The sequence below is a fragment of the Salvelinus sp. IW2-2015 genome, linkage group LG22 (assembly GCF_002910315.2).
Source record: "Salvelinus sp. IW2-2015 linkage group LG22, ASM291031v2, whole genome shotgun sequence".
NCBI classification, from domain to species: Eukaryota; Metazoa; Chordata; class Actinopteri; order Salmoniformes; family Salmonidae; genus Salvelinus; species Salvelinus sp. IW2-2015.
The window spans coordinates 30,228,078-30,251,696 of record NC_036862.1 but is presented as its reverse complement, the minus strand read 5'-3'; the positions used below and the strand labels follow the sequence as shown (position 1 = coordinate 30,251,696).

At 44.4% G+C, this 23,619-nt stretch overlaps 1 protein-coding gene across 1 annotated transcript in view; it reads left to right on the top strand.

The window, feature by feature from the left end:
• Nucleotides 1–17,017, top strand: part of LOC111949567 (unconventional myosin-XVIIIa-like) — a 179,324-nt gene extending 162,307 nt beyond the window's left edge. Inside the window, exons 36-42 of the mRNA XM_023966852.2 lie at nt 4,793–4,930; nt 5,863–6,048; nt 6,280–6,419; nt 7,348–7,392; nt 12,638–12,757; nt 14,049–15,611; nt 16,912–17,017. Coding sequence (XP_023822620.1) covers nt 4,793–4,930; nt 5,863–6,048; nt 6,280–6,419; nt 7,348–7,392; nt 12,638–12,757; nt 14,049–15,603 — 2,184 coding nt within the window. The 3' untranslated portion in view covers nt 15,604–15,611; nt 16,912–17,017. The remainder of the gene's footprint in view (nt 1–4,792; nt 4,931–5,862; nt 6,049–6,279; nt 6,420–7,347; nt 7,393–12,637; nt 12,758–14,048; nt 15,612–16,911) is intronic.
• Nucleotides 17,018–23,619: the final 6,602 nt, after the last annotated feature.

The window sequence follows — 23,619 nt, the reverse complement described above, 5'->3', positions numbered from 1 at the left end:
TAACACAGTGCCACCGATGCGGCTTGCTCCCAAGGACTGTGGGGTCTCGTTCTCCGTGGGTAAGACATCTAAGCGTGTTAACCCTCGCAAGGCTGCCGGCCCAGATGGCAACTCTAGCCGCGTCCTCAGAGCCTACACAGACCAGCTGGCTGGTTTGTTTACGGACATATTCAATTTCTCACTATCCCAGTCTGCTGTCCCCACTTGCTTCAAGATGTCCACCATTGTTCCTGTACCCAAGAAAGCAAAGGTAACTGAACTAAATTACTTTTGCCCCGTAGCACTCACTTCTGTCATCATGAAGTGCTTTGAGAGGCTAGTTAAGGATCTTATCACCTCTACCTTACCCTATCCCATCTGGACAAGATTAATACCTACGTCAGAATGCTGTTCATTGACTATAGCTCAGCCTTCAACACCATAGTACCCTTCAAGCTCATCATTAAGCTTGGGGCCCTGGGTCTGATTCCCGCCCTGTGCGTCTGGGTCCAGGACTTCCTGACGGGCCGTCCCCCAGGTTGTGAAGGTAGTAAACAACACCTCCATTTCGCTGATCCTCAACACAGGGGCCCCACAAGGGTGCATGCTCAGCCCCCTTCTGTACTCCCTGTTCACCCATGACTGCGTGGCCATGCACGCCTCCAACTCAATCAAGTTTGCAGACGACACAACAGTAGTAGGCCTGATTACCAACAATGACGAGACAGCCTACAGGGAGGAGGTAAGCGCCCTGGCGGAGTGGTGCCAGGAAAATAACCTCTCCCTCAGCRTCAACAAAAGGAAGGAGCTGATCGTGGACTTCAGGAAACAGCAGAGGGAGCACGCCCCTATCCACATTGACMGGACCGCAGTGGAGAAGGTGGAAGCTTCAAGTTCCTCGGCGTACACATCACTGACAATCTGAAATGGTCCACCCACACAGACAGTGTGGTGAAAAAGACACAACAGTGCCTCTTCAACCTCAGGAGGCTGAAGAAATTTGGCTTGGCCCCTAAGACCATCAAACTTTTACAGATGCACAATTGAGAGCATCCTGTCGGGCTGTACCACCGCCTGGCATGACAGCTGCACCGCCCGCAACCGCAGGGCTCTCCAAAGGGTGGTACGGTAACCAGGGGCACACTGCCTGCCCTCCAGGACACCTACAGCACCCGATGTCACAGGAAGTCCAAAAAGATKATCAAGGGCATCAACCACCCGAGCCACGGCCTGTTCACCCCGCTACCATCCAGAAGATGAGTTAAGTACAGGTGCATCAAAGCTGGGATCGAGAGACTGAAAAACAGCTTCTATCTCAAGGCTATCAGACTGTTAAATAGCCATCACTAGCCAGCTACCACTCCTCTATTCAACCCTGCACCTTAGAGGCTGCTGCCCTATATACATAGACATGGAATCACTGCCCACTTTTTAATAATGGAACACTAGTTACTTTAATAATGTTTACGTACTGCTTTACTCATATGTATATACTGTATTCTATTCTCTCCGACTGTATTTAGTCAATGCCACTCCGACATTGCTCGTCCTAATATTTATATATTCCTTAATTCCATTCTTTTACTTTTAGGTTTGTGTATTGTTGTGMATTGTTAGATATTACTGCACTGTTGGAGCTAGGAACACAAACATTTCACTAAACCTGCAATAACATCTGCTGAATATGTATATGTGACCAATAAAATTTGATTTGACAAACGCAGACCACATGTATAGCGTCGTGTGGGCGAGCGGTTTGCTGATGTCAACGTTGTGAACAGAGTGCCCCATGGTGGCGGTGGGGTTATGGTATGGGCAACAAACGCAATTGCATTTTATCGATGGCAATTTGAATGCACAGAATGACAGTGACRAGATCCTGAGGCCCATTTTTTTAAAGGTATCTGTGAACAACAGATGCATACCTGTATTCCTGTGAAATCCATAGATTATAGCCTAATGAATTTACAGTTGAAGTTGGAAGTTTACATACACTTATTGGAGTCAATAAAACTTGTTTTTCACCCACTCCACAAATTTCTGTTAACAAACTATAGTTTTGGCAAGTCGGTTAGGGCATCTACTTTGTGCATGACACAATACATTTTTCCAACAATTGTTTACAGAAGGACTATTTCACTTATAATTCACTGTATCACTATTCCAGTGGATCAGAAGTTTACATACACTAAGTTGACTGTGCCTTTAAACAGCTTGGAAAATTCCAGACAATTATGTCATGGTTTTAGAAGCTTCTGTTAGGCTAATTGACATCATTTGAGTCAATTGGAGGTGTACCTGTCGATGTATTTCAAGGCCTACCTTCGAACTTGGTGCCTCTTTGCTTGACATCATGGGAAAATCAAAAGAAATCAGCCAAGACCTCACAAAAAAATTGTAGACCTCCACAAGTCTGGTTCATCCTTGGGAGCAATTTCCAAATGCCTGAAGGTACCACGTTCATCTGTACAAACAATAGTACGCAAGTATAAACACCATGGGACCACGCAGCCGTTATACTGCTCAGGAAGGAGATGCGTTCTGTCTCCTAGAGATGAACGTACTATGGTGCAAAAAGTGCAAATCAATCCCAGAACAACAGCAAAGGACCTTGTGAAGATGCTGGAGGAAACAGGTACAAAGTGTCTATATCCACAGTAAAACGAGTCCTATATCGACATATCCTGAAAGGCCGCTCAGCAAGGAAGAAGCCACGGCTCCAAAACCGCCATAAAAAAGCCAGACTACGGTTTGCAACTGCACATGGGGACAAAGATTGTACTTTTTGGAGAAATGTCCTCTGGTCTGATGAAACAAAAATAGAACTGTTTGGCCTTAATGACCATCGTTATGTTTTGAGAAAAAAGGGGGATGCTTGCAAGCCGAAGAACACCATCCCAAACGTGAGGCACGGGGATCGCAGCATCATGTTGTGGGGGTGCTTTGCTGCTGACCTCAATCCTATAGAAATTTTGTGGGCAGAACTGAAAAAGCGTGTGTGAGCAAGGAGGCCTACAAACCTGACTCAATTACACCAGCTCTGTCAAGAGGAATGGGCCAAAATTCACCCAATTTATTGTGGGAAGCTTGTGGAAGGCTCCTTAAAGGATTTGACCCAAGTTAATCAATTTAAAGGCAATGCTACCAAATACTAATTGAGTGTATGTAAACTTCTGACCCACTGGTTATGTGATGAAAGAAATAAAAGCTGAAATAAATCATTCTCTCTACTATTATTCTGACATTTCACATTCTTAAAATGAAGTGGTGATCCTAACTGACCTAAAACAGGGAATTTTTACTAGGATTAAATGTCAGTAATTGTGAAAAACTGAGTTTAAATTTATTTGGCTAAGGTGTATGTAAACTTCTGACTTCAACTGTATTTCAATTGACTGATTTCCTCATATGAATTGTAACTCAGTAAAATATTTTAAGTTGTTGCATTTTTTATTTTATATACACACCTGTCTATATAAGTGCATGTCAAAGCAAAAAGCAAATGCAAAAACCAAGCCATGAGGTCGAAGGAATTGTCCGTAGAGCTCCGAGACAGGATTGTGTCGAGGCACCAATCTGTTGTCGAGGCACCAATCTTAAATGGAAGAAGTTTGGAATCACCAAGACTCTTCCTAAAGCTGGCAGCCCGGCCAAACTGCGCAATCGGGGGAGAAGTGCCCCTCAGGGAGGTGGTCAAGAACCCAATGGTCACTCTGACAGAGCTCCAGAGTTCCTCTTTGGAAATGGGAGAACCTTCGAGAAGGACAACCAACTCTGCAGCACTCCACCAATCAGGCCTTTATGTCCTTCCGAGTAGTGCAGCGGTCCCGGTTTGGCTGGGGTAAGCAGTCATTGTAAATAAGAATTTGTTCTTAACTGACTTGCCTAGTTAAATAAAGGTTACATTTTAACAATTATGGTAGAGTGGCCAGACGGAAGCCAATCCTCAGTAAAAGGCACATGACATCTTGCTTGGAGTTTTCCAAAAGGCACTGGAAGGACTCTCAGATCATGGGAAATAAGATTCTCTGGTCGGATGAAACCAAGTTTGAACTCTTTGGGTTGAATGCCAAGCATCCGGCCTGCCACCATCCCTATGGTGAAGCATCATGTTGTGGGGATGTTTTTCGGTGGCAGGGACTGGGAGACTAGTAAGGATCGAGGGAAAGATGAACAGAGCAAAGTACAGAGAGATCCTTGATGAAAACCTGCTCCAGAGTGCTCAGGACCTCTGACTCGGCAGAAGGTTCACCTTCCAACAGGACAACGACCCTAAGCACACGACCAAGACAACGCAGGAATGGCTTCGGGACAAGTCTCTGAATGTCCTTGAGTGGCCCGGACTTGAACCCAATTGAACATCTCTGGAGAGACCTGAAAATAGCAGTGCAGCGACGCTCCCATCCAACCTGACAGAGCTTGAGAGGATCTGCAGAGAAGAAACTCCCCAAGTACAAGTGTGCCAAGCTTGTAGCGTCATACCCAAGAAGACTCAAGGCTGTAATTGCTGCCAAAGGCGCTTCAGCTAAGTACTGAGTAAAGGGTCTGAATACTAATGAAATATGATATTTCATTAGATTTTTTATGATCTACACACATTATGGGGTATTGTGTGTAGATTAATGAGAAAAAAATAACAATTCAATCCATTTTAGAATAAGGCTGTAACGTAACAAAATGTGGAAAAAGGCAAGGGGTCTGAATACTTCCGAATGCACTGTAAATACAATGCATAAAATACGGTATGATATCAGTTTGTTGCTGCTACAGTATGCCTTGTGTGTATGTTCCTAATCGTGTGTTTCACTCTTAGCTCTCGGCACTGCAGAGCCAGCTGGAGTTCCAGGAGACTTCTATGGTGGAGAAGTCTCTGGTCAGCAGGCAGGAGGCCAAGATCCGAGAGATGGAGACCAAGATGGAATTTGAGAAGACGCAGGTCAAACGCTTGGAGGTGAGAGCAGTCAGGGGGGCTGAGGGGCATTCTAGAGGAGGAGTGTTGGTTTTTGCCTGGCGGCCTACCAAGTGTGTGTGTGTGTGTGTGGGGGGTTGAAGGTCATTGCTGAAGAACTGCCCAGGGGATGAATGAGCAACTTTTTGGGGAGCAAATGAAAACCATTTCCTCAAGACGATTGACTCCCACTACCTCCACCATACAAGTTTTGCCACCTCACAAACGGTTATTTCTATTTTTAGTGCTGGATTCAGCCTCATAACCTTCTTCTAACTTAGACTGTTAGCATATCACAGTTAGATAATGCCTTCTGCTCTGTTTGTCCTCTGACTAGCTCATATTATATTCACTCCACAATATCATTTGTTATTCTGTCAGTTTCAAATTACATTCTGCGACAAACGTTTACGTGAAGGATAAAGGTTACTGTTCGCACAYAGCCAGGAAACATTTTTAATCAATTTTCTGCCCCTCTGACAAATGCATCTTTGCTCATTTTGGCAACTTTTAGACTTGTAATTACCAGCAATGTGCAGACAGCCAGACACACTGCTTTAACTCTCTCAGATAATTCCTATCTTTCAATGTTCTGCACTGGCTGGAATAATCGAAAGACTGGCTAAGCATTGTTCAGCTTTGGGAAAGATGCATCCAGAGTTAGAAGGGGTTTTCAGGTCATATTTAGCCATGTCTTTTTGCTACCCATGGCATTTGAAACCACTATTTGATGAGTAGGCCAAGTTTCTTGCCCTTATTTGGGGAAATATCTCAAGGCAAGGAAGTGTAGGTTTTTCCTCACCTGAATCCCCTTTTAGATATGGAGTATCTCTCATAGCTGCATGCATGATAAGGTCTCTGACCTGTGCCAGATACTGTATAGGCTGTCAGTGCAGTTCTTCTAACACGGTCCCTGTCTGCTGTTGGTCATTCAGAGCCTGGTGGCCCGTCTGAAGGAGAACCTTGAGAAGCTAACAGAGGAGCGGGATCACCGCAGCACCAGCGAGACCCGGGAGAAGGAGCAGAACAAGCGGCTCCAGAGACAGATCAGAGATGTCAAGGAGGAGATGGGAGAGCTGGCCAAGAAGGAGGGAGAGGCCAGCCGCAAGAAACATGAGCTGGTAAGACCCAAAGTCACAAATGGGCCGAGGACTGGGACACTGTACAGACTGCCTTTTTACAGTGGGACACTTTGAAGATATTAAATAACGGCTGCAATTCCCATCAACCTTGCATTGTTCTGGAGTATTAGACATTCAGGGAAATGAGACCGACAAAGAGACTTCAGAAATGGTCAGATGTAGGTGTAATGCTGGGACCTTAGCTTAGATTTTCTCACTCTCTTCCAACAGGAAATGGATATTGAAAGCTTGGAGGCAGCCAATCAGAGCCTGCAGGCGGACCTTAAACTAGCCTTCAAGAGGATTGGTGACCTCCAGGCTGCCATCGAAGATGAGATGGAGAGTGACGACAACGAGGACCTCATTAACAGGTATAGCTGTCTATTTAGTGCCCGAACATAGTATATTCACTTAATAGAATTGCTGAATTTACCTCATGTCCTCTCATGACAGCAAGTGTCAGCTAGTGAGCACGCACTCAGCATAGAGAGTAGCTACTGTTACACAGTTAAACTGTAGATAAACTCTGCAGCAGAGGGAGATGGAGAGAGAATGACCCAGTCAGGATGGATGTTCCATTGAAACAGGCTTTGGATAAAGCGATCAGAGAACTCTCCCCAGACTCTGTCATTTCTTATTCACACACTCTGAAAGATTTATGCCCTGAAAACTGCTGGGCTTAATTTTCGGGCATTTTATTTATTGAAATATTACTCCTGTATTTGATGAGATAGGCAGCTAGCTAAAGCTACGTCAGTGAAATCGAGTTCTGTCTCCTCACGTTCCTTATTTATTTACTCGCTCTGTGCTCCCTCCGACCCTTGTTTGTTTATTTGTTTGTTTATGAGTGCAGTCCTGGGGAGAAGGCCTTTCTTCCCTCTCTTCCTCCCAGCAGTAAATAGCTCTGTGAGTCAGGTTTGAGTATACTGTGTACTCTTCTCCACGCGGTAACAGGATGTGGAGCAGGATGATGTGGGGTGCAATAGGCAGCGGTTGAATCACTCCCACTGGGAGGAAATATCTTTAATAGAACCACAGGGTCATCATCATAGAATTAGGGATGAAAATACTTAATAGGATCTCTATGGTCATCATCATCATCATCACCACCACCACATCAGCCATGATATCCACAATGATTTAGGATGTAGATCCTTCAAGCATTAGCCTATTCATCACGTTCTTTTGGTTTACTTGGACTGTACCTACCAACTTCCTGTCTCACTTTTCTTTTGTTTGTTTTGTGTTTGTATTCTTTGTTTCTTTGTGTCTCTGTCTGTCATCCTTCATCATGACCAGTTTACAAGACATGGTGACAAAGTATCAGAAAAGAAGGAACAAAACGTGAGGAACTTGAGCTCATGTTTGACATTGTTTGTTTTAACCTCTGTTTTGGAATAGTCTGTTGCCCTTCACTGGAAAAGATGCAATATCAAGCAGCAAATCTATTGTCAATGTTCAAGCCACCTCATATAAATTCAAGTTTAGGACTTATGACGTAGTTCATATGTCACTGAATAAGTACTGAACTATGGGATACCATTCAACAAACAAGCTCAGTGATACTGCATCGTTATTCCAGGGCTCAGCTATTCCCCCATAACCTAATTTGCTTCACTCTTCACTGCATGACGCCACATGCTGAACTGCATGAATGCCATTGACAACATGCTTTTCTAAACCAAGCATGAAACATCCCCTTCCCCAGAGTGTTTGTGTGGTTATTCATCCAGTAACCCCTTCAACTGAGGGTAACACATAATACCTAACAGGTGTAGTAAGCATCCATCACTGGGTAAGTGTGTTGCCCCTCTGGTCAGTCCTTGTGGTGTCCCCCAGGGCTCAGTTCTTGGCTCTCCGGGGTTCTGTCGCACACCACTGTGCCACTGTGCCTTGTTTGAACAGTGTTATGTGCCCAGCGGCCACCCCCTGCTCTCAGGGCCTACTGAATATTTCAGAGCCATGCTCTGGGGTGGATGTGAGACGTGACTGTCTGCCTCTGACGACGGAAAGACGAGGGGTGTGTTCTTCATCAATCTTTCACACTCACTATATAATGCAGGACCCTCAAATGTCTTACAAAAAGCTCTTTGCTAGTCTGGGAAGCGGCTCACACGTAGTGTTAACCTCTGGCTCTGGGCCATTTCAGTCCCATGTCAATGTTCCCTTACAGCAGTCACTGATGTTTCTGCTGTTAAACCCTTGTTAAGCAGTATTGTGTAAAGTGCTGCTTTTTGTTAAAGCAGAAAGGGTTCTGAATGTTAAAGGTAGACTCAGCGATATGACGTAGATGCAGAAAGTAAACAGCATAGTGGGTCATTTTCCGCAACAACTAAGAGCATTGAAGCGTGAGGTTAAACTTCTCCGCTGTTTTGGTCCTGTGGATGCCACACTGTGAACAGCATGTAGTAAACCCGTACACATGCACAGACACTGTATGTGACTGTCTGAGAGCGAAGTCTTGCATCTCACTCATCTCATTATCTGTGGTGCTGCTCGTGGTAACGTCATTTCGCTACCTTTAATGATGAACTTGTACATTACAGTAGAGCAGGTATTCCCAAACCCCCAGGTGTACGCGCAATGCCGTCGGGGGTCCGCCAAATAAAAATGTGAATTTTTTTCTATTTTTTTCTTTCACATTTTCAAACAGTCTATTTATATTTTCCAACGGGGCTATACATTTGCGGGAGTTTTTTTCTCGCCTGAGTAGCATCGTTTCACTACCAAAAATACAATTTAAACCATCTAGTGTTCAAATAGTAAACATCCAATCACATTAACCGTTACTCTCTCGCGGGAATTCCCATAGCGGTCCGTATGTAGCCAAACGTAGCTGCTGCTCATGTTGGTATCTGTACTGATGGCACAAAAGCCATGACAGGGAGACATAGTGGAGTGGTAACGCGCGTTCAAGCAGTTGCTCCCGACGCCACTTGGGTACACTGCAGCATCCACYGAGAGGCTCTTGCTGCCAAGGRAATGCCTGACAGCTTGAAAGAYGTTTTGGACATTACAGTGAAAATTGTTAACTTTTTTAAAGCAAGGCCTCTGAACTCGTGTATTTTCTGCACTATGCAATGATATGGGCAGCAACCATGTAACGCTTTTATGCAGGTACTTTCCCCAAACGGATGACGCAAACTGGATTCATGCTTTCATGCCCTGCCTCCAGTCCACTTACCGATATCTGAACAAGAGAGCCTCGTCAAAATTGCAAAAAGCGGTTCTGTGAAAATTGAGTTGAATCAGAAGCCACTGCCAGATTTCTGGATTGGGCTGCATTCAGAGTATCCTGCCTTGGCAAATCGTGCTGTTAAGACACTGATGCCCTTTGCAACCACGTACCTATGTGAGAGTGGATTCTCGGCCCTCACTAGCATGAAAACTAAATACAGGCACAGACTGTATGTGGAAAATTATTTAAGACTGAGACTCTCTCCAATACAACCCAACATTGCAGAGTTATGTGCATCCATTCAAGCACACCCTTCTCATTAACCTGTGGTGAATTATTCACAATTTTCGATTAACAAAAGGTTTAATATGTAAGATGGTTAAATAAAGGGCAACATTATTGTTTATTATTTTGTTCCCTGGTCCTATAAGAGCTCTTTGTCACTTCCCACAAGCCGGGTTGTGACAAAAACTCACACTCATTCTAATGTTTAATAAATGTATCGTATAGTGTGTGTGGCAGGCTTACAATGATGGCAAATAACAACATTTGAGAGTGCGCTGACCCTGGTGCTAGAGGGGGTACGCAGCTGGAGGTTGAATGTTTGAAGGGGTACGGGACTATAAAAGGTTTAGGAACCACTGCAGTAAAGACTACAGTGTTGGGAAATTCATGTAACTTAGGTATTAATTGGATGGGAGACCTCAGCTTTTCTTTCCAGGGTTTTCGTTATTGAATCATAATAACCATGTACTTTGTTTTTTAGCACTAGGCAGTAATAGTAATATGGCATTAATAGCTACTGATTTGATAAATGTTTTGTTTGGAATGGCACGTTTAGATGTGCACGTACACAGTACATAGGAGTWATTGGAGACTATTGATTGACACCGAATTGAGTTATTTCAACGTGCTACGCTTTAATTTCTGTTTTCAAATAGATTGGAAATGTAATCCATGTCTGTCGTTGTTTGATCACGAAACAGGTGGCAAGTCATTTTAGACTAAATGAACAACATCAGGATGAAATCATTTTCCTGTCGCTTTAACAAAACAAACCTGCGTCACAATCTCCCCTTTTTAATCTGGCATTGGAGATCACAGCAATTCTCCTAGCGTATGTGTCTTAATAGGTTTTGAACAGATGCGTATGCCTGGCTGGCTGAGTTGAACCCCCATAGGGAGCTGCTGTCTAGGCTGAGCTGCCTAATAAAAGCCCCAATATTCTGGGAATCAACACCCAGGGACACCTGGAGGAGCAGGGCAGAGGGAGCAGAAGAGGGTCCATAGGAGCTAATGATGAATGTAATAGTGTGTAACAGAGATGTACAACCACTGGAGGCAGATTGTCACAGACAATTAATGTCTCCCTCCACACGCTGTGTTTGTTTGCGTCCCCTGGGCTCTCGGCACGGCTTAACTAATGGTATGGCGGTCAAAGATATAAATTGTGTGTGACATCGTGTGTGAAGCGCTCGATTACAAAGGGCCCGTCGTCCCGTCGGTTTTGTTTTGGCCCCGGCCTGGGAAGGGAAGGCCTCTGATCTTAGTACATCGCCTCCATTTACCCACTGTCTCCTCCTTGCACAAAATGCACAAGGGGAAAGAGATGCACATCCTTCAAGTCGTGGAATGGCCCCCCCCCCCCAAAAAAACACATTTGAATCTCAACAGGATTGTACCTGTATAAATGAATACAAAATTTGTGCTAAAGGAAATTCTCTCCATGAAGTAATGGAATTATTACTATTTTGTAGAGAGGGTTTCGACATTGATTTTGCATAATGATAGCTAATGTAATTTTGCCCTGGGGATCGCAAGCGATGTCATCAAGGTCAAGAGAAAAAAATACCAGCCTTTTTTTCTTTCTTCAAAGCAACATCAGTGCTCTTAGTATTCCTGGAGCGGCTATAGTTCTTTTAAGCAGTATGTTGCCAGATAAGTGAACGGATAAAATACTAATCTTAAGAGGCTGGGGAGGTGTTGACTCGCAAAGCCCAACAAACACACAAATCCAAGTGTTTGTTTTTTTTCTTTGAGGAGACGAGAAGAGTAAACAGCTGTGGAATTGTCTGCTCCGGTTAGCTAACATTAGMTCCTTTTTCCCAGGGCTCCTTCACTCTTTGTTTACTCCCATTATTGACAAGGCCTCTGTGCCATAGACAGCCAGCCGCTCACTCACAATAACCATTCTCACTGACGTTCCCCACATTGCAGGCCATGCCTGGCCTATTAGACAAAGTTGATTACAGCCTCCCTCCTAGAGAAATGTTTTTATCTCGACTCCCAACCCTTCCCTTCTTAACACTGCCATCTTAGTGCCTAGTATTTCAAGTTATTGTACAGTTTAAAACAGTGGGCTAGTTATGATCAAACCCATAATTAAATAGTTTCTTCAGCGATCAGGGGAGGCTCTTGTATCTCTGCCTCATAATGATTTTAATTGTAGCTACTGTATGTGGTTGTGGGCCAGATTAARTGCTGAAAAACTGATTTGCCTAGTTAAATAAAATAAAAATAAAAAGTGTTGAAAACCTATTTTCTTTCTCTACTCCACAGCAAGACAATAGGTTTTTAAAAGCAGATGTGGGTATTTTGACCCCCCCACCCCCAAGCCATGTCTCAGTTTTATTATTAAGCCTTAACACCTTAATTTCGCAGCACCACATGAGTGTTGGGCTCTGACAGCACTTAATGAGTGTCATGCTCTTTTCAACCGTGTCAAATTTCTAACAACCCTCCATTTCTCCTCACGCTTCGCAGTAGGCTGTCGACGCCGTAATGATAATTTAGAGAGAAAACAGCTCAACAACCGAACTGTGCACCAAATCATTTTGTAAAGAGCTCAACTGCAATTTTGGGAGACTGTGGAGGGAATAGATAAGTGAGAGAGATGAAAGTGAAAATCTCTCCATTTTGTGCACACTTCAGTTTCCACTTCATCCCATTCCTGGCCTCTCTCCTTGTGCTCTGTCTTAACTCGAGTGGCTTTGGATCAGAGTGAATGGAATTTAGCCCTCTTTGGGCGACACACTGTGCCCCATTTCCAGCTAACCACAGGGCCACAGTGATAACACTCCTAACAGTGACAACAAGTGTGTGGGGGGGGGGTGTTTCCTGGGTCTTCTAGGATCTAGTGCATGTGGTTTTCTATTGTCTTCTCTCCTAATTCAATTATGTGGTCCTCCTCGGTGGCCTCACTAACTTCCAATACTACAGAATCCTTCTCTCCCCCTCTCCAACTTCACTCCATCCCTCTCTCACCCCTCCCTCCATCACCTCTCCATCTTCCTCTTTATACCTTTGCTCCATCACTCTCTTTCAGCTCTTCCCCACCTCTCTTTTTCTCTACTCCTCTCTTCCACCCTCTCCTCCCACTGATGTTGTGTTTGGTCCCTCCCCTCCACACAGTGAGGGAGACTCATCTGACTCGGAGATTGAAGACTGTGTGGACGGGGTCAAGTCCTGGCTGTCCAAAAACAAGCGATCTACCAAGAACCTCTCAGATGACGGCAGCCTCAAGAGCTCCAGGTCAGTATGGCACATCTTCACCACTAAGGTCCTGTCTTCACCACTAAGGTCCTGTCTTCACCACTAAGGTCCTGTCTTCACCACTAAGGTCCTGTCTTCACCACTAAGGTCCTATCTTCACCACTAAAGTCCTATCTTCACCACTAAAGTCCTGTCTTCACCACTAAAGTCCTGTCTTCACCACTAAAGTCCTGTCTTCACCACTGCTAAACACACACGCACATTCCGCCTGCTTACAAAGCAGCCCAAACTGGTTTTAGTGTCCATCCCTATCAGGATGTTGACGTGGTCCAGCCTAGCACTTAGCTCCCAATGCAGATAAAACAATTAGACTGGAACACTTGGCTAGACATAGGGAGGTGTTATTATTACTACTGGTGTTTCCTCCAGCCTCTTTGTCTTTTATTGTCACTGCCTTGATGACAGCCGCCTCCCTGGCAGTTTTATCGACATGCCCGGTGGCCAGCTGGCATGCATACCTACACCCCTCCTCTCTCTCCCCCCTCCTCTCCCTCTCTCTCCCGTTCTCCCCTCTCCCTGAGATTAATGGATGTGTCTGACAGCTTCGATTGCCCTAGATTTGTCTCCTTACCAGAAGATGTAACTGTCCCACACCCCCACTTCAGCTGCTCACAGCTTTGAAATACTTTTAAGAGTTTTTAAATCTCTCTTAACTGTGTGTCCCCACAGACATCCTCCGTTCCTTCAGGAGAGCTCAGTTCCTTGATCTCAGTTCTGTGTGTTGGTTAAGACGGAAATACACACACATGGGAAGTGTGTGTCCAGCTCTCTTGCTGTGTGTGTCCAGCTCTCTCAACATATTTAACCACAATGAGATGCTTGACTGTAATTCTTTGTAACATTTACACACATGAAATTCAAATGAATACCCCCCTACTAAACTACTTCAAAACAGAGACTTTGATTTTGGATAAAGGAATTGATTAGAACAAGACAACACATTTTGTTTGAGGGTATTTCTCGAGTCGGTACATATCTTAAATTTGTATCTTGTGCATCTGTTTTTTTTCTGTGTTGAAGTTGTGAATCCAAATAGACATTCTCTACCCCACATTAATTTGAATCATTGTTATATCTACTTGTCTTTACTTTCTTCCTGCTACGTTCAATCTATGCTCATCTTATTCCTGTTTTAAGTATCATTCCACTCTCCTTTTTAAGTTTGTAATTCATCTATCATTCTTTCTCTCTTCCTCCTCTTCCACTTCCTCCCTTCTACTTCAACTTTTTTCTGTCCTGCCACTCCTCCCTCCCTCCCTCCTCTTTCTAGATTTGCCATAAACGTAGACGCAAAGGAAGGGAAAGAGGGTAAGGAATGGAAAGAGTTTAACAAAGAGAGCAAAGAGAAAGAGGTAGATCAGAGCAGGCCGTTGTCTGTGATGAGTTCCCTGAGCTACAGGAAGTGCTCCAACATCAATGACTCCATCGGAGGTAAAGGGGACGACAGCTCCCTCTTCAGTTCCCTCAAGAAGGAACAGGACTCCCAGGAGTCTATCACCTCCTTCCGTAAGGCCAAGCCCAAATGCTCCTCACCCCAGGATGACTCCTACTCAGTCAGCTCCAGCTCCTGGAGGAAGTCCCAGACTGGGAACGATGATGACCGTGGCTCGGTTATCTCCCAGGCCTACACTGAAGCCACCAGCAGGGCTAGGAAGGGCATGGACAGCCGCTGGGGAGACTTCGACAAAGAGTCCACCGTGTCCTCCATGGCCCCCAGCCGGGCCTCCGTCGCCACCACGCACCATGGCCTGAGCCCAGACGACACCATGCCCAGTCCCCTGAGCCGCCGCAGCAGCACCTCCGCACACCGTATGGACGAGTCATATGGAAGAAGTGGTCGCAGCCCCTCTCTCAGTCGCCGTTCTGGGGGCAGGAGCCCTGGCAGTGTGAGCTGTGCTGACTCACGCATATCTGACTTCCGCAGCTGTCGCCTCAGCGAGTTTGATGACATGGAGGACGGGCACAGCGTGGTCTTCACCGAGCGCACCTCAGCCTACAGCTCCCACTCCTCCACGGGACGCAGCCTGTCTATGCCCCCGCCACACGCCCGCTCCTCCTACAGAGATGATGACGAGCTCCCTGACACCTCGGACGTCAAGCCGGCCACCGTCGGCCACCGCAACTACCTGGACCCCGACCTGGAGAAGGCCATCAACGAGGTGCTCAACTTCAAACCCATCAAGTTCAAACGCACCAGCCTGGAAGACTCAGAGGCCGAGGCAGGGAGGAAAGAGGATGATACAGAGGATGACAGGAAGGGTGTGCTTAGTGTCAGGGGGAGAGGTGACCAGGAGGTGGACAGCGGGCGCAGCACCAGCAGTCTGAGACGGTCCGCGTCGGCTGTGGACTGTAGGAGGTCCTCGAGCAGCATGAGCAGCCGCAGCAACAGCCACAGTCGCAGTCGCAGCCATAGTCGCAGCCACAGCCGCAGCAACAGCCGCGGCAAGAAGAGCCAAGGTAAGAAGAAGAAGAAGAGGAGGAGCCACGGCTCCGAGTCAGACAGCTCCAATGATGACCGCCGCCGCAAGAAGGGCAGCTCCAAGAAGAAGGACAAGAAGTCCAAAAAGGAGTCTTCTTCCTCATCCTCGGATTCAGAGTCTGACTCAGAGTCTGGCTCCAGTTCAGGTGCCTCCACCGTCTCCTACAAAAGCACCAACAGCGTGAAAAGAGCTCCTGGCCGCCAGGCCTCTAGCCCAGAGGGGGAGAGGGAGGCGGGGACGCCTGCTGAGGGGCAGCCCCCTCCTAACAAGAAAGAGGAGAAGAATAGGAAGAAGAAAGTGGACAACCTGATGATGAAATATCTGTACAGACCGGACAGTGACTGAGGCTGGCAGTAGGTGTTGCCTGGTGTGGACTGTGTCTACTGCATGGTGTGATGATGCTAACCATAGAGAGGTTCCTCTGTCAATCCTCTTCTGCTGAGTCTCACATTCAACGGACCCCCCCTTTTATAATCTAACCCAAATATCCAGTCACCTTTTGAAAACATCAGTTGTGTTATGAATGATACATCACTTTGACTTAATTGACTTATGTCTGTTAGGGCTTCAACATTTCTGTAGAAATGTAGAATTTCACTTGGTTCATCTTAAGACATTTTTGTTTTTTAATTACACTCCATCCCTAAATACTAATTGAAATAATTGAGGTCCTTAATTCACAGAAGCTCATCTGAAAGCAATTACAATTTACATCTCTTCAATGGCAGTTGTGACATTGCTTTGCACTGCTGTAATTCCGTTATGGTATTTTGGGGGGAAAGATAGAGAGAGAAGGGTATAAACGTGTTGTGGATGCATTACAATGTCGATTAGCCTAGCAGCAGTAATGTTAGAGCCGAGGAAAAGGCTAAGTTCACGTGGATGTACCCATAGTGCTGCTGGCTAGTTCTCCACCCAAATGTCAGCCTGATTTATGGCGCCGGAAATAAGAAAATACCAGGTGTCGTCAATTACGACGGCCACCATAGATTTCCCCCTCCAACCACCTTAATTCTGTGCGTAATTAGACCCACTGCATCGATTTACACAAGCAGCAAGTACATTTAAGATGCACGATTGACAGTAATTAACCCTAGGTTTGCATAATTTAAGTGGGCTTGAATGTTAAATCAGGTTGAAACACGCAGTAGCAGTAGGCAGGTAGAATATCTAAAGACAGAGAGAGGGTACGTCAGAGTTGCTCTACTGACGATTCATACGGAAGATTTGCTCTATTGTTTAGAAGTCATTAGAGTGAAAAAAAGGTTCACTGGTATTTTGTTTAAACTGAATGGTATTTGATTGTCCTACACTTGTGAGGCCAGGCAGTGCACTGTAGGTGTGCCATTGTTCTGTTTTTGGAGAGGAAGCTGCAGTGCATAGCAGATTAATTCAACCACAAACCAGAACCATACTCCATCACATGCTCTCTGTGGAATAAGTGTACTTTTTGTGTGTCTAAAAATTTAGTTTTATAACTAGAGTTATGGTAGTATGCATCCGTCCATGTGTTTGTGCACATTTAGTTGGTTGAAGCACAATATGTGTAACATTACATAAAAGATAAGAACATTTGATCAATGTTTGGTAATGATCATGCCCCACTGTGTAACTATCCTCGGGACCTGTCATTGATTCTTTCTCTCCCTCCAGTCCTCCTAGCCGAAGACGGTTCTGCTTTGACAAATCTGACGAAGAAGAGGTTGAAAAAGAAGGTGGTGCGTCCCGAGGGTCCTACCGCTCCAGAAACACACGGGGCAGCTACCTGAACAACAGTGACAGCGAAGACAAGCCCTCTGAGACAACATAGTTCACACACACACACCAGCCAACAAACCCTGCATGTTGAGAGGGCCCCTGTGGTGCTGTCATCACACACAACCACTCTACTGTTCTTCTAACCCTGCAACATGGCAATGATACTATTACTATCATTATTATTCTACTGTTACAAAGCAGCTTGCATTGCTAAGGTCTAGAGAAGGTGCCATAGTACGTCAGTGTACAGTACACAACACTAATGGTTTCTCTCGCTCTCCACTCCACTGGGCCAACCATCTCTTAGTGTATTTCACCAGTCACATGTGACAATGTCTCCATCTTGGATCTGGCCCCTCCAGTTGAACAGCACCTCCATTAATAATGGCTTGTATCTCCTGTCTCTGCTGGCTGCATGAGGACAGCTGCTGCTTGGCTGGCGCCATCGTCTCCTACTTCCTAGACTCTGTCATCGTCATCATGGTTGTAACTGAGCCAAAGAACTAGCTATGTTCCCTTGTGTTTTATCACTGCATCGGGGGACCAAAAAGACAAAAAATCTAACAAAAAAAGATGGAGGAAATAAGTACCAAAAAAAGCCTTTGTTGCAAGTAGATGTGTACACTGTGTTATTKCTTAWCAAGTATATGTGTACACTGTGTTATTGCTTACCAAGTATATGTGTACACTGTGTTATTGCTTATCTGAGTCCTGGTAAAAAGACCAGAGTTTTTTGGGGGGAGAAGTGCCGTTGATATACAGTACATAGGGTCCTCTACAGCTGTGCTTAGATTCTGGCTGCAGCGCCGCGCCATCCCCTGAAAGAAGACGCTTTCATCGGCTCATCTGCTTGTTTTATATTGCTTGTTTAAGCAGGAGAATAATGTTTCCTAACAGGAAGACAACAGAAGAGAGCTGCAGCACCAAACTGCTTTGTGATGAAAGTTTAGCCCTTCTCTTCTTTTTTTCTTTTTGTTTTGATGTTTGAAGAAGATCATTTGTTTTCGAGAGTCCTGCCATCAAGAAAATGAATTTCCAGGAGGTTGGAGCGTAGCATACCCTATGAAATGCCTTGCCTTTTATTTCAACTTGAATTGAACTAAGTACTTTGCAGAAATGCTTTTGGGGTGAGAGTCTTTGGCTCAGCTGTTTTTTTTCTTCTCTCTGTCGTTGTGGTTGTTGTTCTCATGCTTTTCACTCGTTTTCTCTCCATTTGATGTTTGCTTGCCAAAGGGAACGATATTGAACACCATGCTTTATGATGGTTTGCCTTTAGTTTATATCTCCTTCAACACCCACATGTTTTCTTTTTCTGATAAACCATACTGGATTACACATGGTGAGGATTTGGGGTCCTCAACCCGCATGGTAAATCCTCCTGTGTTGCATCACCACTCTGTAAACTGGATATAATGCATTCAAATCCTTTTCAGTGTTTCTGAAGCCTATTTGTCATGTAGGATTCATCAGTATTCTGTCCTGAACCAATGCTACTGTTCATAACAGAGCAGCAGTTTAACCAGGAAGATATTAAAGACCCATGCTTTTACGGTTGCTTGGTGTTACATTGAACCCTTCGGCTGTCTCTTTAGTATTTATGAATTAGCGTTAATGAATTGAGCAGGCCTGCCAAAATGTGTATTATCCACCTGTACATGGCAAGTGGGGCTGACAGGATTGTGTTGATACTTTGCGTGAAGGGAGAAGTTTGGTGCGTTTGTATTATACATGCTTTTTAAAGACAGATCTATCACCTTTTTCCTCTATGCCAGGGTTTCCCAAACTCTGTCTTGGGGCCTGCCAGGGTTTACGTTTTGGTATTTGCCTTGATGATGAGATGATTATTTGAATCAGCTGTGTAGTGCTGGGGCAAAAAAGAAAGCGTGCACCCAGGGGGGCAMCAGGACCAAGTTTGGGAAACCCTGCTCTATGCAGTCAACATGAGTTTTAAAAGGAATTGTAAACTGTTTTATGATCTCGTTTTATGATACTCTTAAACCTGAGTCATCATAAAAACACCAGACAAACAAAGAAATGAGCCAACATAACATTGCTGACTGTACACATTAATATTTATATAAATATCTGTACTGATTCATGCTAGCTTTCAAAATAGTATATTTTTATTTTCGTTATTGAACAAAATGACCACTTATTATGAGTAATTTTGCATTACAGTTTAATATATTGTAAATAAATGATGACTCAGACTGTAATTTTATTTTCTCTGTGGGTTTTTGTTTGACATTTTCTGCATTGGTGTTTCAGCCTCCAAGCTCCTATCTGTCTTTTCAGACTTAAATATGCACATTAGAAAATAGTCTCCCACTTAACATTTCTGGAGGGCATACTGTGGTATTTTTTTTAATGAAAGGCAAATAAAAATAAATTCTGTTCTCTGATGCATCCACTGTTTTCTACAGATTTGAGAAATGTCAACAGTATCACTGACCCTGACTCTGAGGCCTTTCAAATCAGGAACACAAGTTCAATTGACTGGCCTTTATCTTGTTTCCAAAGAAACCTTTTCCCTCTTGGATTACCAAGCATAGTGCTTTCTTCATCATCTTCAACACAACAGCTATTAGCAGGGAAACCTTGATTACTGTGTGGGAGACGCCACAACCACCACGGTAAATGCCATCAGTTTCCACCATTATGTTAGCATTCTACCTACTGTACGTAACTATAGGGGCAGGGTGCAGCTGATAGCCGAGTACTGAACTGAACAAATGGAAGCCCATTGTACTTATTTGTACTTAATTACAATTACTGTATGTACCAAAACATTAAGGTTCCTTGGTTAGTCTTTGACAATCATCACCTCCCTATGTAACTGGAGGCACGGTGCAGCAGATAGCCAATTACTGCTAACGCCGAAGAACAAAAGGGTAGACGCCCATTGTAGCATTACATTACTGTATGTCCCAACAGATAACCATTGACAGAAATGATCATCTCCCTTTCCACCATTATCAAATACGACGGCCATGCCCACATTGCCAAGGTGATTTTTTAATCCTGCACCTTCCAAATAGCATTGTTCAGAATCAATACATGTTCTCTACAACAGGGCTACCGCACTCTAGTTCATAAAGTAGCCACTCAATCACGGTCTCTCTCATTGTAGTTGACTGTGTTTGAAAAGTGGTCGCACAATGTCCTTCAGCACTAAATGTGATACAACCCTAGTATAATGTACTGTACTTTTCATTCACACACATTGTCTTTGAAATGCTACAATACACAGCACACAAGACAACTCTCCATGGACCTATATAGGGGAACACTATAACTGTGAAGAATGTCAATGAGCAATATTTTTATGATGGGCCTTATTCTATCGTAGCACTGTCATATAATTGTCTGGTCTTTGAGAATTGCTGACAAGATAGAAATTGTTCTGGAAAATGCTAGAAGGACAATTTATTTACATTTGGGGAGGAGCAATATCTAATCTGTCAAGCAGTCAATATTCAATCTCATATTTTGATTTGGGCGTAGATTGTGCCATGCATTTTACCCCTCATTTAACTCTGTGGATCCTCTCCTGCTGTTTTCAGAAACAGCCATTAGAGGTTCTGTTCCAGGAAAGATGCAAGGAAAAAATTACAAAGTATCCATTTCTATCTCATGTTAATGAAGAGTTTAAAGACTGTGGGCGACAGTTCTGCTTTGTTTTTGTATAAAAGGTATGGGGCACTTAGGGCACAAATTACTGCCTCCCAGCCAAGCTAATGAGTAATTATCTAAAGCAAAGAGGATGACATCTCTTATTATTGGTGTTGTGCCATGTTATAGGCCTTTAGTCAGTCATAACATTACTAAATACTGTAGGCTACATAAAGTCACTAAATTATTTCCATCAATATGCCCATGGCATTTTAGCAATGATTTATTTGACACATGATGTGTATTAATAGGTTGTTAATGTCAAGTAAAATGCCACTAGCTGGCAGGTGCTAAATGGATGCTTGACGTATCTGGTTCACACACGTCAGAAGCTTTAATTGAAACTGAAATGTTCATTTAAAATATGAAAAGCTTCCATCTATGAATCCCTTATGCTTATTGTTTTTCATGAAATAACAGTGTACATTTCTCATGTTAAACTTTTCCTGTGAAAGTGTGTTTGGAATTAAGACTTAATCGCAAATAATTCTAGACTTGAATTAAGAAGTGGGAAAGCTTGTGATGCCGTTATTTGGGTTTGATTGATCTTCATCATCTGGTAGGGAGTGTTTTTATTGAGATTGATTCATCAAGATCAAAGAGTAATTATGACAAAGATCTTCTAAAATATTGCAAGTAATTACAATTATGTATGAAGAATACCTTTAACAGTTTTAAAAGCCTGCTCTTGTTTGATGTCCTTGCACCCAGTTTGACAAGGTAATACTTTATAATTTCTTGGAAATGTCTAAGTACCACATTTGCATTCCAGAATGACATCCAGAATCCAGACATTCCAGAAAACATCCAGAAACCAGATATTCCAGAATAACATCCAGAATTCAGACATTCCAGAATAACATCCAGAATTCAGACATTCCAGAATGACGTCCAGACACCAGACATTCCAGAATGACGTCCAGAATTCAGACATTCCAGAATGGCATCCCCTCTATGCTACAGGATGCTTCTCGCACATCCAATGTCTTTATCTGCCAAGCCGTTTTAAGGCACAACATTAGTGTCATGTCATGCTCTAATTGGCTCACGTATGAACACACTCTTGACCTGGCGCTGAGGCCTGTGGGTGGACTCTGATTTGTGTTAGCAGAGTGTCATGCAGAGTCCTCTTCCTGGGTCTAACAGTGTACCATACGACTTCCTCATTTCAGACTACCTGGGAAGATCTCAACTGCATACTCCTCACGTCCTCTCTCCTCGTCTCTTTCTCAAATGGGTTTTGAGAAGGAGATTAGAGAGRACACGAGATGTATGCAATTGAGATCTTCCCCGTTTTCTCCCTGCTATTCCCACCAACAGCCCGCTAGCAGGAAATGGGCAAATGTGTGCCAGTGTTTGTAAGTGATTCTGCTTCCTCCTGCTCAGTGGGAGTTCTCAGAAAGACTTCCCTAAACTAGCGGGTCTCCAGACATTCGACATCGTGGGCAGAAGCCACCTCTTACTGTAGCTACAGTAGCCAGAGGCAATAGGGGGTGGTCTAGATTTACATCGGAATGGATGTGTTGCACAGTTTTTGGATGGCAGGCAGAAAATTAAAAATCAATTACACATTAATTAAAAAACCTTTACGTTTGGGGACTTCCTGCAATTATATTTCTCCCTCTTTTCAAATAGAACTGAATTGAAGTGTGTGTGAGGCGTAGGTTACTCTCTTGGATTCTTTGCTATTGCTAGAGCTAGTTTTCCCTGACTGGAAAATAACCCACTTCTGTCCAGTAGATTACTAACTCCCACCTTTTGAATCAGTATAGCACACTATTCATGAGAATAGTGAAATAGTGCCCAAAATAGTGCCCATTTGGTAGTTACCCTTGCCAGAGAGAGAGAAAGAAGAGGGGAGGGAAGGATAGTGGGAATGGAAGAATAAGATGGGGACAGGAGAGTGGGGAATGGGAGAGAGGAGGCAGGGCGGGACAAATAAGATGAAGGGATGGCGAAGAATCGGAGGGAAGGAGGGAGGGAGGTGTGGCAGGGAATGGGATGGATGGAGGGAGGTTTGGCAGGGAATGGGAGGAAAGGAGGGGAGGTTTGGCGGGGAATGGGAGGGAAGGAGGGAGGTTTGGCGGGGAATGGGAGGAAAGGAGGGGGAGGTTTGGCGGGGAATTGGAGGGAAGGAGAGAGGTTTGGCAGGGAATGGGAGGCAAGCATGGCTCCTACCCTTGGTGATGACAAGGAGATCTAAAAGCATCTAACGCCTTCAGTGTTCTCCTTGTCTCCCGGCAACAGTGCCACCAAGCTCATTACACTTCCAAATGCTGCTGCTGCTGTATCCTCTTCCCCCTGGGCCTCCCCGTGACAGGCTGTCTTGTTTTTTGGCTGACTCGTGACCCCTGCTTCTCACCCCCCTGCCACATCAACCGCACACTGCCCAGCACAACTGTCATTTCCTCTGGCATGCAAGCTGTTCGGTAATGTTTAATCTCCTAGAAGGGAGGAGATGGCCAGGAGGAATAGTACTGTGTGGTCCTGCCTGGTCTGTCTCTGTGTGGTGTGGTGGTCAGCGTTGTCTGGAAGCAACAAAAAACTGTTTAATCAGCTGTCCAATGACATGTCATGCAGTATTTTACATTTGCTATGTAATTTAGTAAGGGACTAAGGAATGGGATATTGATCGGCCATTTTGCACCATGTAGCGCAGTCCTCAACGCACCATAATMACCAAGATCAATGAATCAATGCACCATCAATACGTACTTGGCTAGTCCTCCTAGTATTTGTTAGGATATTAATCTGAAGCTCTTTTTTTACGTTTTGGTTCTCCTTTCCCTATCCATTCCCCCTTCAGGTGTAAACTATGACATCATAAACCACTCCATCCACCCCCATGGTTCTCTGAATGCAGGCAAAGCAACAGCGTTTAGGCTATATTAGTCGAACTACTCAACATATTCATCAACCTGACGAACAGTG